Here is a 12,844-nt window from a genome sequence, read left to right on the forward strand (position 1 = left end):
CATGGATTTAGGTGTGCACAAAGGCACACATCCACAGGACACGCGTGTGACATGTACCGTTGGCTGACTGTTAAACGTTCAAATGCTTCCCACACTTTTTGGTAGATAGCCCTCCCCTGAATGTCCCCCCCCCCGGCCCGCCCCCAACTGTTCTGGCCTGCCAGGGACCTCCAGATTCCCTCAGGATTCACGCATGGAACAGCAGGAGGCCTCCAAGGACCCTGCCCAGGCTAAGACCGGGGTCTCCTGCGTGATCTGGCCAGAGCCCCGGGTTTAGGGGTGGTTAAAGACTTTCAATCTCTTTTTCCCCAACACATGGAAAAAATTTTAGTTCAGATTTGCAGTCTGTCCCGCCACTGTCCCCAGCACGATGGCCCCGGATGGATACCATACCTTGCTGGGTTCGGGGGCTCTGGAGGACTGAGGCGGAGAAATGAGGGTCTTGGGGGAAAAGATATGGGGACGGCTCTAGGGGTTGAGAACTTGGGGGTGCGGGGAGAAGGGGAACAGTCTGAGACTAAGAGATGCCAGAGAAGAGGCAGGTGGGGGCCCCAAGAGGCTGTAAACTGGGGACATGTGGAGAGATCAGCGGTCAAGGGAGGTGCGAAGGGCACAGGGGCTGTGGGGTGCTGGAAAATCACGCTGTGAACTCAGTGACATTCTAAAGAAGCAAACGCCAGGGAAAAGACTCCGCATCCCCACGCACACACATTTATTCATCGATCCACAAGGATGCGCGAAGCACCTACTGCCTGTCGAGCACTAACTCAGGAGGAAGTGGCCGCTGCCCTCATGGAGCTCAGAGAGTGCGGAAGCAATGCCAACGAGTCAGACGTCCAAGGGTGTGGGAAGATGCCAAGCGGGGAGCCGAGGGCCAGGCAGGAATAAGGGGCCCAGGAGGTGGTCAGAGATCAAGGAGAAGCTGAGGGGTCATGAAGGGATTAAGGGAACAGGTGGTGGTGAGCACCAGGGAGGTGCGAAGAGAAGGCCACAGAGCCGAAGGGTCAGGGAGGTGCCAAGGGATCGGGTAAAGCGTCAAGGCTGTGGACAAGTGACACCGGGGGTCAGAACAGGCCCGGAGTCTGCCAGTCACTCCCTGAACTGCACGGACACGGAGGAGTCTGTCACCCTCGTCCGCCGCAGCCCCCCAGGCTCCATCCGGTTCTTGGTCTTGTGCAGGAAGTGGACGAAGCGCACGCCAGGGCCATACTGGCGGAACACGTGGGACACCTGTGGCAGCACCCAGGGTTAGGGGAGAAGTCCTTGTTAGGGACCTGCGATCCCTACCCTACCCTGCCCTCTGCCCTCTCTGAGGTGACAGGAACACGTGTCTGGGGATGGCAGCCGGGGACAGAGCCTCACCTGGATCCAGCAGCCGGGGCGGCCTCTCCCGGAGGCCCGGGGGGCCACGTGGTGCTGCGCGATGACCGTGCGGCGGTCGGCTGCCAGCAGCCAGACGTGCAGCTCATAGACACACGTGTCCAGCCGGCTGTCCTCGTACCTGGGGGTGGGGTCCAGGCCTTCAGCTGCCACTGCGGCCCCGACGTCCCGGCCCCAACCCCTGGCCCTGATGGCCATTCAGCACACGCTCACTGGCACCCGCTCTGTGCACCCGGGGCCTGGCAGTGCTGGCCACACAGCAAGATGGCCCCACACCCTTGCGGGAGTCACAGTCTGATGGGGGAGGCAGACCTGTCACCAGTGAAACCAAGAAGGGTGGGGGCTGGGAGGGGGGAGGTCTGGGGGCACATAATGCATAATGTGTCTGCCCCAGCTCGAGGGTAGTCAGGAAAGGATTCTTGTGTAACCATGCGTGACGGAACCCCAAAGGATAAGGGCTTTATCTCGAGAACAGGGGGTGCCGAGCATCTCAGAAAGAAGGACCGGCCTCCGGCCTGGCCCATCTCAAAAGCTGGGAGTCTCAGGGCGAAGGGGCTAGTGCAGTGGGCGGGGCTGGGTCCTGCAGCGGGCGAGCCGGTCTTGGTGATGAGCTCAGACCAAAGGGGAGGAAAGGTGAGGTTTCCACATCCGGGAGCCCATCCCGTGAGCTGGCGGGGACAGGCTGGCCGGGCAGGGGCACGTACCAGTCCATGACTGTGATGTCTGGCTGCTCATCGTCGAGGAGCTCCTCCCAGAGGCCCTCGGCCATAAGATCCACACACTGCTGCTTCACGGTCCAGCTGCGGGACAGGGCAGTGGGGGTGGGGGGGGGCGGTGAGGCCTGGGACGTGCTGGGGTCCTAGCGCCCTCGCAGAGACATCAAGGGCACCCACATAAGGGCGCCGAGCACTCAGTCAGCACCTTGAGGGTTCCTCTATTCCCCTCTGAGGGCCATTCCTTTGGAACCCCATGATGCAGATGAGAAACAGAGGCTCAAGAAGGGAAGTCACTGGCCTTAGGGATCCCAACCCAGGCGCGTGTGACTGAGGCCCTGAGTTACACCGTCTCCCCTAATGTGCAGAAATGAGGCTCGGTTTGATGGAGAATCAATAGTGGCCTGGTGACTCCCTCTCCCGGGGGGAAAAAAGTGGAGAAAACAACACTAAGACCTGTTATTTATTGAACATCTACTACATGCGGGCGGGACCTAGCCAGCCAGACCCTCCCTTGTGTTTTGTGAGCATTCTTTTATGCCAAAGCCTGTGCACCGAGCAGGAGACTGAGGCCCAGAGGGGCAAAGTCAGTTTCTCTAGGTCCCGCAGCCAGACCCTGGGGCAGGGAACCAAATGCAGGCCACACACATCCCGGCCGCTCACCTGAGGTTCTGCTGGAGCTTCTCGGTCCTAATGTACCAGCCGTGGAAGTTGCCTGGCAGGTGGAGGAGCAGAGCGTTAGGACAAGCACATTCTCCAGGACTGTCCCCTCCCCTCGGGCGCTGCCACCAGCACTCACCCAGAGTCTCCAGGGGCTGCTGGGTGGGACCAGTAGGGGGTGCTGGCTCATAAATGTTGATGCCTGAAATGCACAAGGTGAGTGGAGCCTCGGGCAGGCTGAAATTGCCTCCAGCGCCCCCCACCCCCACCCCGTCCCACCCCTACCCGCCTCCACCGGACTCCCTCCCCCCCCCCGAGGGCTCCGCTGGAAGGGCAGGAATCTGTGCCAGACCGGACCTGCCTGGCAGCGACGTGTGAGTCAGAGCCTTGCCAGAGCCCTGAGAATGTCCGGGGGGGGGGAAAAGCGACGGTGCGGTGAAGAGGGAGGGTGGAAGGAGGAGGGCGTCCTGGTGTGACAGATAGAGGGACCGAGAGAGAAAGAGAGGCACGTAGAGAAAGAGACAGAAATACAGGCGGAGGGAGGCAGGGAGAGGTAGAGATACGGGGTAAGACAAAGAGACACAAGGGGACATAGCAGGGGCAAATGATACAGACAGAGACAGAGGGCCGTGCAAGGTGGGACGAAGAGAGGCGCCAGGAGACGGAGAGGGGCACAATGACGGGAGAGCCGGGGAAGGATGCAGAGAAGGCGAGAAGGGCAGAGAAGGAGAGACGGAGGGCTGCGAGGGTGCCGCGCGCGGCGGAAGAGGCGGGGCTTCGGGGCCGGGTGCCCTGCGGGTCCCGCACCTTCGGGGTTGGGCGAGCGCAGCAGGTTGCGGTAGAGCGGCCGCCGCAGGAACAGCAGCTTCCAGGTGAGGCGGGGGGGCAGCTCCAGGCTCCCGCCGGGCGGCCCCCACTCCTCCAGCAGCAGCTGCCGGGCGTAGGCCTCCGACGGCTGCTCGGGCCGGGGGGACCCGGGGGACTCGGGGGGCGCGGGGGACGGCGGCGACGGCGGCGACGGCGGCGGGGGCGGGGACGGCGGCTCCCGGGGGCTCTCGGGCTGGTCGGTGTCCATCCCGCTGCCGAGCGCGTGTGGGTCGCGCACCTGCTCGGTCTGTGGGCTCCGGGCGACTGTGCCGGGCTCGGCCGCGGGGCTCGGGGTTAACTGGGGGCGGGAGGGGCGGGGCGCTCGGCGGGCATTTAAGAGACGGGTGTGTTGGGAAAGGCCCTCGGTCCCAGGCCCTCCGCCCTCAGACTTAGGAGTCCGGGGCCCCAGTCCCCTGCCCCTTCAGACCAGGAGTCCGGGTCCTCTCCTCCGCCGGGACCCAGGAGTCCAGGCGCCCAGCCCCGCTTCAGTTTCCCAAGCCTCCTGCCGCAGTTTCCCCGGGGCCGGCCGAGGGCCCAGGCATTGGCCCTGGGAGAAGCGTGTGACAAAAGAGCTAATACCAGGGCTCCCCGCCCTCATCAAGACCTGGCATGGCGGGGTTCAGAGGTCAATTGAGGAAGACCCCCTCCTGCCCCCACCCCGTTCTCATCCAGAGGGTAGGAGGTGGGGGGAGGTCCTACCTCTGCTGCTTCCTCCTCCCCCCTCACCTGGGCCATACCCTTGGGACCCTGACAGGGCCACCCGGGTGGCTGAGTCAGGTAAGCGCCTTGATTTCAGCTCAGGTCATGATCTCACAGTTTGTGAGTTCGAGCCCCGCTTAGGGCTCTGTGCTGATGGTGCGGAGTCTGCTTGGGATTCTCCCTTTCTCCCTATCTGCCCTGCATGCACTCTCTCTCTCTCTCTCTCTCTCTCAAAATAAATAAACTTTAGAGAGAGACAGAGAGAGAGGGACAGAGAGAGAGAGAGAAAATGGGGGGCGGGGGGCGGGGCAGAGAGAGAGGAAGACACAGAATCTGAAGCAGGCTTCAGGCTCTGAGTTGTCAGCACAGAGCCTGATGCGGGGCTCGAACTCACAGACCGCGAGATCACGACCTGAGCTGAAGTCTTGTGCTTAACTGACTGAGCCCCCCAGGTGCCCCAATAAACTTTTTTTTTAGAAAGAGAGAGATGCAGAGGGACAGATGTGAAGGCACGAGATGGGGGACCCCAGGGAAGCCCTGAGAGAGCAGCAGAGAGGGGAGCAGCAACCCCACCTGGGTTTGGGGGGGCCTGTACCCCTTCCCGGGACAGGGGCAGGGCTTAGGCACTGCCAACCCCTCTTTCCTCATAGGTCCTGGGGATTTTGGAGTGAGGGGTAGGGCGATGGTGGGGGCAAGAGGTCGGGGTGCGGAGGAAGTGGGGTGCCGGAGGAACCTGTAGGGCCGGATGCCCGCGGCCACATCCTCCGGGGCCCCATCCCACACCGGCCCAGGCAAGCACAGGCACAGAGTTCCGCACGGATTACCGGCGACAGTTTTCACAGTGGGTGCTTCCTGTGTACTAGGTGCTGTTCTAAGTGCTTATGGGTTCATTTCGTCCTCCAGCAACAGGGGAGGTGGACGCCCCTATTATCTGCACTTCGGAGACCCAGGAAAGGCGGCAGCACACAGGGGTGGCGCTGCGACCCGGCCCTGCGCACCCAGTGCCTGTGTTGCCGGCGCACCGACCCCGTGTGGGGTGTGTTGTTATTCCCATTTCACAGATGAGGAAAGAGAGGCCACCCTCACAGGCCTGGTCCCATGCTGCCCTAAATAACCCCGTATGCTTCCACGGGCACTTCCTGCCCCGGATTCCTGCAAGATGCGGACGGACACACGTTCCAGACACTCAGAGTTGAGCTCACACCCGAATGAAGCTGCTCGTGTAATTGAGGGCTGCTTGCGTGCCAGGCATTGTTCCGCGTTCTTTAGGTGGAGTAATTAACTCGATCGCCGCATCCTCCCTAGGAAATGAAGTCCGTCATTGCACCCATTTTGCAGATGAGGAACCGGAGACGCAGAGAGGTCTAGTAACTCATCCGCGGTTGCACAGCTGGCGGGTCGACAGGTGGATACACCAGAGTTTCCGCGGAGGCACACGGACAGGGACACAGAATCAAATACCCCCACCCCCAGGGAGGAATACTGGCCCGCACAGAAGCACGCGAGAGATGATGGTCACATTTACTGGGTGTCTGTCTTTAACTCATGGAACCTCACAACAAGCCCGGGTAGGGGGGATCTAGCCATGGTTCCTTCATTCACAGATTGGGAAACTGAGGCAAGAGGTGAGATGACCTGTCCTGGGAAAGGTGAGAATTAGCTAGGGTCTTGGGCGGGGTGGGGGGGGGTGGTGGCAGGCGGGACCCATGGGAGGGAGCAGACCAACTGTTGCCCTCAAGGGCTGGCACCCAGACGCACCAGGAAGGCCTCAGGTGTTTCCCAAAAACTCGCAGAGCTCCTGGCACACGCACAGCCAGAGACACTCCCCCGGCCGCCACAAGCACACAACACACACCCATATCTATGCACCCATATCTGGCCGCCTGCCCACCTGACCTCGCTGGAGAGGGAGCACAGGAGCAGGGGTGGGGGAGGAGGAAGAGGAAGGGCAGAGAAGAGCGGGAGTGTCTTTCGCGGGGAGTCACAGTTGTTCCTGGGTCAGAATCCAAGGCAGAGAGTGGCCTGGGGCCAGAGACCTAAAAGGAAGAGCGGCAAGGAGTGTGTAGAGTGGGGTCTACACCCCTGCCCCGCCTGCTCCCCTGGCCTGTCATGGTTTCCACACCACACTTCACATCGTCTCCTTCCTGGGTCCTCACCCCCTTCTATATCACACACACACACACACACACACACACACACACACACGGATACAGTCAGAGGGGTCCTACAAGAGCCCAAACCCAAGCAGACACTCCCCCACTTAAAACCACCATGGCTCCCCAGTGCCCTCAGGAACTCTTGGACTGACATTCGAGGCCCGGATTTCTGGTCCCTGCCCCCATAACCTGTGCTCTCCCATCAGGGATTTTGTTCCCAAAGTTCTTTCCACCTTGAATGACTTTCCCCCTCACTCACCCCCCCCCAGACTCCATGTCCCAAACTTTGCAGCATGTCAGACTCACACAGGGAGCTTATGCAGAATGTGTCTTCCCAGGTGCCACTCCCAGGCGCCTGACTCAATCCCTCTGGGCCCCAGAATCCAAAATTTCAGAAGCACCTCTCCCCCTGACACTCCTATGAGAAACATTCTTACTTAAATCTGAGGAATCCAGGCCACAACCCGGGGCCCTGCAAAGCCAAGCGGCTTTCAACATTAGACCTCAAATGTCCCCCTGTCTCCACCTTCAAGGAATAAAGGTCTTAGTGTGGGGACCCATCTTCCAAACAGGCTGAGGCCTGGGTGACCGACATAGCGCCCCTCCTCAAGGGCACCTCTCATGGGTCACGAAACATTCAAGACCATGAGCAATGGTGGGACCACTTTGGAAATCACTTCGACAATTTTTTTAAGTGTATTTATTTTGAGAGAGAGGGAGAGGAGGGGAGGGGCAGAGAGACAGAGAGAATCCCAAGCAGGCTCCACACTGTCGGCCTAGAGCTCAACGCGGGGCTGGAGCTCATGAACTGAGGTCATGACCTGAGCCGAGATCAAGAGTCAGACACGTGGGGCCCCTGGGTGGCTCCGTCGGTTAAGCGTCCGACTTCAGCTCAGGTCATGATCTCAGGGCTCTTGAGTTCAAGCCCCGCATCCGGCTCTGTGCTGACAGCTCAGAGCCTGGAGCCCGTTTCGGAGTCTGTGTCTCCCTGTCTCTCTGTCCCTCCCCTGCTCATGCTCTCTCTCAAAAATAAACATTTAAAAAATTAAAAAAAAAAAAAAAAGGGTTGGACGCTCAACCGACTGAGCCACCCAGGCGCCCCAACAATTTCTTATGAAACCAGATATCCGGGGAGCCTGACTGGCTCAGTCGAAAGAGCATTCGATTCTTGATCTTGGGCTCTTGAACTCAAGCCCCACGTTGGGTGTAGAGATTACTTAAAAAAAAAAACCAAACAAACATGAAGAAAACAAAAACAACAAATATCCTCCCACCCTACAACGCAGCCGTCCCACCACGCCGAGGACTCAGCCACGGGACACGAAAGCACAGGTCCACACAAAAGCCCACACACCACGCTTTTTCATAACAGCTCCAAGCTGAGAACAGCACAAGGTGCTCATGCTCTCTCCTCTCAGTAAGGAAAAGGGATAAAGCATCGAAACATACAAGCGTGCGCACGAAACCACACACTGTCACGCAGAGTGGCAAATGCCAAGCAAAAAAGTGCACGTGCTCTGCGGTTCCGCTTAGGGAAAATGCCGGAAGAGGAGGCAGTCACCTAGAATCCAAGAAGGGAGGTTGCTGGCTCCCTGGACCCGGGAGGGTCCCCTTTAAAGAGGCACGAGGCGGCGGGTGGGGGGGTGCTTTCTGGGAGGATGAGGCAGTTGTCTTAGTGGTGGTGGTTATATATGTGTGTGAATACGTTTGTCAAAACTCGCCCAGCGGTGTGTTTAAAATGGGTGTGTTTGGGGGGGGGGGCGCCTGGGTGGCTCAGTCAGTTAGGCGTCCGACTCTTGACTTGGGCTCAGGTCATGATCTCACCGTTCGTGGGTTCGAGCCGGAGCCTGCTTGGGATTCTCTCTCTCCCGATCTCTCTCTGCCCCTCCTCCCCCCCCCCCCCGCGCGCACTCTCTGGGTCTCAAAATAAATAAATAAACATTAACAGAATAAAATAAAATGGGTGTGTTGTATTGTAAATTATACCTCAGTAAGAAGCAAAACAAAAAGAATACGGCAACTCTCTCTACATACTAATAAGAAATTATCTACAAGCTTATTAAGTGAAAAAAGCGCGGTGACCGACAGGGGACCTTATATGCTACTATTCGTGTGAAGAAAAAAATATATGCAAAGCAAACAAGGATCCCTGGCTTCCCATTGCCTTTCTACCTCTTATTCTTTTAACAAATACTTAAGTATTACATAATAATAAGTAATAATACTTATCAAGTACCACTATTACTTATATCCCCCAGCCCTGTGCATTGGGGAGATAATGTGGAAGAACAGACAGATTCCTGTCCTCATGGAGCCTCCGGCCTTGTCGGGGGAGGTATGGACTTCAACAAGTCCAGGGGTAGCTGGTTAATTAACAAACAGCATCAAGTGCTTTGACGAAAAAGAACAGACTGTGAGGACGGAGGAGAGGAGCAGGAAGCCTGCTTTAACTAGGGTAGTTAGGGAGGACTTCCGAAGGAGGTGACATTCGAGTGGAGACCTGAAGAAAGGGGAAGAGCTGAGCCTATCCAAGCAGCAGGAACAGCAAGTGCAAAGGCCCTGGGGTGGGACCAAGCTTAGTGTGTTTGGGGAACAGCAGGGAGGCCCAGGCAGCTGGAACAGAGGAATGTAGGGCATTGGGGGGCAGCTTAGGTAGGGAGCGGTAGGTAGGTAGGTGGAATACATTCTAAATGAGACCCCGGGGAAGGTCTCAGCTGGAAAATGATCTCTGGCTGAGAGTGGTCAGGGGAACAGCGAGGAGGCAGATGAGGGTGCACAGGACCAGGGCGGGGTCATGGAATGACAGGCAGAGGACAGGTTCAGTATCCCCTCTCGATTGGCCCTGGGCCGTGGACAGATGGTGGCACCATTATCAGAGAGGGGAATATGGAAGGCGGGACAGATGCGAACTTGGGGAAGAGAGACAGGAAATCGAGCGTTGTATGTAGGTTGTGTGAAGTGCAGGACATCCAAAGGGACGGTGCCAGGCGGTGACTGGATATACGAGGCCACAGTTGAGGGACAGATCAGGGCTGAGACCCAGATCTGGGAGGCACCACCGTGTCGACAGCGGAAGAAAATAATGAGATATAACAACAATAATGATTGCAATTACGGAGCGCTTACTCTGGACCAGACACTGCCCAATGCGCTCGTGTGTATTCACGTAACGCACTCACTGCGGTAGGTATTGTTATTATTAAGCCCACTTCACTGGGAGGAAACTGGGGCACAGAGAGGTAAAGTGACTTGCCCAAGGTCACCCAGCCAGGACGTGGCAGAACTGAGATTTGAACCCCAGCGGGCTGGCCCCAGAGTCTGCATCCCTAGGGAGGGTGGCTGAGGTTGGGGTCCAAGGTCCTCATGCTAGTACCTGGCCCCCAGTGGGACCCTTCTTACCAGCCATCTGACCATGGCTCTGCTCTCCTTAAAACCCCTCCCGTAGCCCCAAAGGCCTCAGAGGGGATCCTGGTTAGCAGTCCAGTCTCTAAGTCATGGAGCTGGTCCCCAGCTACCCGGACACCGCCCCTGCCCCCTCTCTGCATTCCGGCAGCTCCAACTGCCATTCCTAGGATTCAGAGCCCTCAGGAGGAGGACAGATGAAGGCTGTGCTGGGCACGGTGACAGGGCTCCATCTCGTCCCAGGTGGGAAGTCCCGCTGGGGTCTGTCGGTCCGTCTGCCCCATTACACACGGTGTACGACTTTCCTAGGGCTGCACAGCCAATGAGCACACACGTGGTGGCCTGAAACAACAGAAGCTTATTCTAAATCCGAAATCAGGGGTCGGCAGGGTCTCGCTCCCTCCAGAGGCTTTAGGGGAGAATCCTTCCTTGCCTCTCGTGCCTTTTGGTGGCTGCCGTGTTCCGTGGCTTGTGGCCACCTCGCTCTAACCTCTGCCTCTGTGGTCATGCTGCTTCCTCTTCACTCTCAGATTTCCCACTGCTTCGCTCTTTTTTCCCCCTAAAGTTAATTTATTTTGAGGGGGGAGGGGCAGAGAGAGGGAGAGAGAGAATCCCAAGCAGGCTTTTTGCTGTCAGGGCAGAGTCCAGTGTGGGGCTCGATCCCACGAACCACAAGATCATGACATGAGCTGAGATCAAGAGTCGGACGCTCAACAGGCTGAGCCACCCAGGCCCCTCTGCCTCACTCGCATAGGTCAGTGACATTTGTCATTAAATCTAGGGCCCACCTGACTAATCCAGGATGACCTTTCCACCTCAAGCTCTCTAACCTGATTATATCTATAAAAACCCTTTTTCCAAGTAAGGTAGCATTCACGGATTCTGGGGACTAGGTTGGGGACATATCTTTTGGGGGACTGCCATTTGTCGCCATGCAACCCACGACAGACAGGAATCCCTCAGAGGACCTCCTCAGAGGTCTGGGAAGGCAAGAGAGCCTGGTTCAGTGGTTCTCAAATTTGACTATGTGTCAGAATCTTCTAGAAGGCTTATTAATCGCAGACTGTCGGGCTCCAAACCCTGCTCCCACCCTGAGTTTCTGATTCGGTAGTTCTGGGGTGGGCCAACAGGTGATGCTGGCCTGGGATCCCACACTAGGAACCACTGGCTGGTGGTTGACCATAAAGTTGCCTGAGCTCAACAGTCGCCACCCTTACGCTGTGTGTCCTTGGGCGAAGGACTTTCCTTCTCCAAGCCTTAGTTCCTCATCTATAATATTGAGCTAACTCCTCCCCACAGTGCTATCCGAGGTAGCCCACACTCTCCCCTCACTCGTGGTATCCCATATTTTTGCTGGTCCTTGACCTTCCAACTTCCTTTCTACCTCAGGGCCTTTGCACAGGCTGCCCCTTTTGCCTACCAGGCCTTCCACTCCATCTTCCCTTCAAACGTCACCTCTTCATAACACACACCTTTCTGCCTTTATTCTACCCAACAGTATATCCTGGCAATTGTTCCCTACCGGTGCATAAATAGCAACCTGGGCCCTCCCCAGCCAAGGTCAGTTTCCCACCCCCTGCTATTCTCTGTCGTCACACCCCGTTCTTTCTTTCTTGAATTTTGTATGATTTATAAATACCTATGAGTATGTGGATATGTTCACTTGGTCATGAACCGTGTCACCCCATGAGAATGTCTGCCTCACCAGGGCAGGGCCTTGGGCGGGTTTGTTTTTTTGTTTTGTTTTGTTTTTAGCTCAGGGCCGACGGACTGGTTGCTCTGTTTGCTGAGCAGGGAGGACAAGAAGGCAGGAGGATGAGGCTCCATCCAGTCAAGGAACCGCAATCAACGTGCATGAGTCTAGCTCCCACCGCTTCCACGGCAAAACCAGTATCACCCCCAGGGCCCAATCCTACTGGTTGAGAGAGAATGGTGGGGTTCTTGGAGGGCAGGTACCAGGGGCCTTTGAGAAACAGACGGTAGGTTTTCCACCAGGGATGCAGGGGGTGGGGAAGCCCAGCCAGGTCGGGAGGGGGCAGGGGATGGGAGAGAATCTGGTGGAGGATGCGGGGAGCCAGCTTCATCCTGCAGGGGGCGACAGAGAGGCAGGGATGAGTTGGGTAGGAGGGAAATGGGAGGGGCAGAGGGAGAGAGGAAGAGGAGGAGGGGAGAGTGGTGGGGAGGGAAGCAAAGAGACACAGAGACAGAGGTGTAGATAAAGACAGACTGGGATGAGCTTGGCCAGGGGCAGGGAAGGATCTAGAAGGTTAGAGACACCCGGAAGGCATTACCTGGGGCAGAGGGCAGGTGGGAGTCCAGCGGCAGGTGCGGGAAGAGGCAAGGCGTGTGTATTTCAGATACATTTGCCCTTGTGCCAAATACAAAGTATTCGTACAAGATCTGTACCGAGGCATTGTTTAGGACGGCAAACAACTGCAAGCTTCCTGAAAAGTCCATCAACAGGGACTGTTTCAGTAACTCACGGTTCATATGCTCCATGGGATGATACTATAGCCATCAACAAGGAGTGCGGTTGCTGTGTCCGTACTAACAAGGAACCACCGCCACCATAGAGTGTTAGGGAGGAAAAAGCAAAGCACAGAAGGTTGTGTACATTTATGCTAACATTTGTGCAAAGTAGGACACATATCTGCATATGCATGGAGGGATTTCCTGGTACATGCCATACGTTTCTGGAAGGAGATTGCGGGAAACTTGTAGAGAAACTTGTACCAGGGGTCGCCTCCAGGGAGGGGGGACGGGGGAGGGAGGGGGGTTGATTTTGCAATTTATCCCCTTTGGAATCTTTTACATTTTGTTCCATGGGTTTGGGTTACCTGCTTAAATACTAAGAGTCAGCGATAGAATAAGGTAGAGAGACAGAGACAGAGACAAAGGTACAGGGAGGAGAGAGAGTGAGGAAGAAAGGGAGAGATTCTAACTTTGCTGAACCCGGGGGCCCCAAAC

At 57.1% G+C, this 12,844-nt stretch overlaps 1 protein-coding gene across 2 annotated transcripts; it reads right to left on the reverse strand.

Moving 5' to 3' along the window:
• Window positions 1–669: 669 nt before the first annotated feature.
• Window positions 670–3,869, reverse strand: NCCRP1 (NCCRP1, F-box associated domain containing). Of its 2 annotated transcripts, XM_049621340.1 has the most exons (6): window positions 3,561–3,869; window positions 2,893–2,955; window positions 2,757–2,808; window positions 2,085–2,180; window positions 1,363–1,501; window positions 670–1,230 (listed from the first exon to the last, which is right to left on the reverse strand). In XM_049621340.1, exons 1-6 carry the CDS (start codon window positions 3,826–3,828, stop codon window positions 1,090–1,092), a joined length of 759 nt encoding a protein of 252 aa, XP_049477297.1. In that variant the 5' UTR covers window positions 3,829–3,869; the 3' UTR covers window positions 670–1,089. The 2 variants fall into 2 exon arrangements, with proteins under 2 accessions (XP_049477297.1, XP_049477296.1); XM_049621339.1 differs by lacking the exons at window positions 670–1,230; window positions 1,363–1,501; window positions 2,085–2,180; window positions 2,757–2,808 and having other exon boundaries at window positions 2,894–2,955; window positions 3,111–3,869.
• Between the last annotated feature and the right edge of the window lie 8,975 nt (window positions 3,870–12,844).

The sequence above is a fragment of the Panthera uncia genome (assembly GCF_023721935.1).
Source record: "Panthera uncia isolate 11264 chromosome E2 unlocalized genomic scaffold, Puncia_PCG_1.0 HiC_scaffold_19, whole genome shotgun sequence".
Classification (NCBI taxonomy): Eukaryota; Metazoa; Chordata; class Mammalia; order Carnivora; family Felidae; genus Panthera; species Panthera uncia.

Bases quoted from the DNA above. Each gene is read 5' to 3' on its own strand.
- NCCRP1 (XM_049621340.1), bottom strand. From the start codon at position 3,828: ATGGACACCGACCAGCCCGAGAGCCCCCGGGAGCCGCCGTCCCCGCCC. The intron at 1,502-2,084 runs GTACGTGCCCCT...CCCCACCCCCAG, and splicing joins GACATCACAGTCATGGACTG to GTACGAGGACAGCCGGCTGG. The intron at 1,231-1,362 runs GTGAGGCTCTGT...GTGCTGCCACAG, and splicing joins GCCCCGGCTGCTGGATCCAG to GTGTCCCACGTGTTCCGCCA.